At 43.9% G+C, this 902-nt stretch overlaps 1 protein-coding gene across 1 annotated transcript; it reads left to right on the top strand.

Annotated features, from left to right (window-relative positions):
- The first annotated feature begins 67 nt into the window (after positions 1–67).
- LOC109509204 (transmembrane protein 256-like) lies at positions 68–902 on the top strand. Its single transcript, XM_019859086.1, has 3 exons — positions 68–407; positions 489–526; positions 627–902. The coding sequence occupies exons 1-3, from the start codon at positions 272–274 to the stop codon at positions 819–821; spliced, it is 369 nt and encodes a 122-aa protein (XP_019714645.1). The 5' UTR covers positions 68–271; the 3' UTR covers positions 822–902.

The following is a 902-nucleotide window of genomic DNA, read 5'->3' on the forward strand; positions in this document are numbered from 1 at the left end:
TGATTTGAATCGTCCAGTATGCTTGCCACTTTCTGTACGTCATTGGAATACCGGAAGCGGAAGTGAGTACTTATGTGTGGTACTGTTGCGTTCTAAGGCATTGTGAAATTACGCTTTTTGTCACGTGAAAAAGTACTCTTGGACGTTTTCATGTATGTGAGGTATATATCATCTTTTATCAATATGTTATATAAACGTGACGTTCAAAATAGTAAGTAATATCCGGCCATCAACGGGGTCGTCCGGCTTGGAAGCGAAAAAACTGGAGTACATGAAGGCAACATGTTTGCCTGTCTTCCGGTGGTGTGGAGGTCCCAGTAAAGCGATCATGACCGCTGTAGTAGTCCGCCGGCTTGCTGCTCTTTCTGGGGCTTCAGCGGTGGCACTTGGTGCTTACGGGGCGCATGGTAGGAATTCCCCATGATCCAGTACTGCAACTTGTTTTCTGCTGTGTTGGCATCTCATAATATTTCACTTTCTCGTTGCAGGTTTCAAACACAGCGACCCTGATGATTACCAGAGAGTGGTATGACGCGTTCTTGTATTCACAATTAAGAGTTTTGTCATTTTTATTTTTTCAGCGAGACACAATTAGTCTCACCGCTCTCTCCTGTGTATTTATGCAGCTATTTGAAACAGCCAACAAGTACCATTTCTATCACAGCCTGGCCCTGCTGGGTGCCGCCCACTCCAGCAAACCTGCTGTGGTGAGTGAGCTTTTCAAGAAACTGATAAGACGTCTATTTGAAATATGGCTCTTGGCTCTTGTGTGCAAAGTTGGTGATGAAAATTCAGGTGTACTTCGCAATGATTCAATTTGAATAAAGCGACAGCCTTCTCAGCAGGGGGTTGCAACGAATGGCGTCATCCAAAAGTTTTGTTTTTGCACAAAAAAAAAAAAA

The sequence above is a fragment of the Hippocampus comes genome, unplaced genomic scaffold (assembly GCF_001891065.2).
Source record: "Hippocampus comes isolate QL1 unplaced genomic scaffold, H_comes_QL1_v1.1 C16806970, whole genome shotgun sequence".
NCBI lineage: Eukaryota > Metazoa > Chordata > Actinopteri > Syngnathiformes > Syngnathidae > Hippocampus > Hippocampus comes.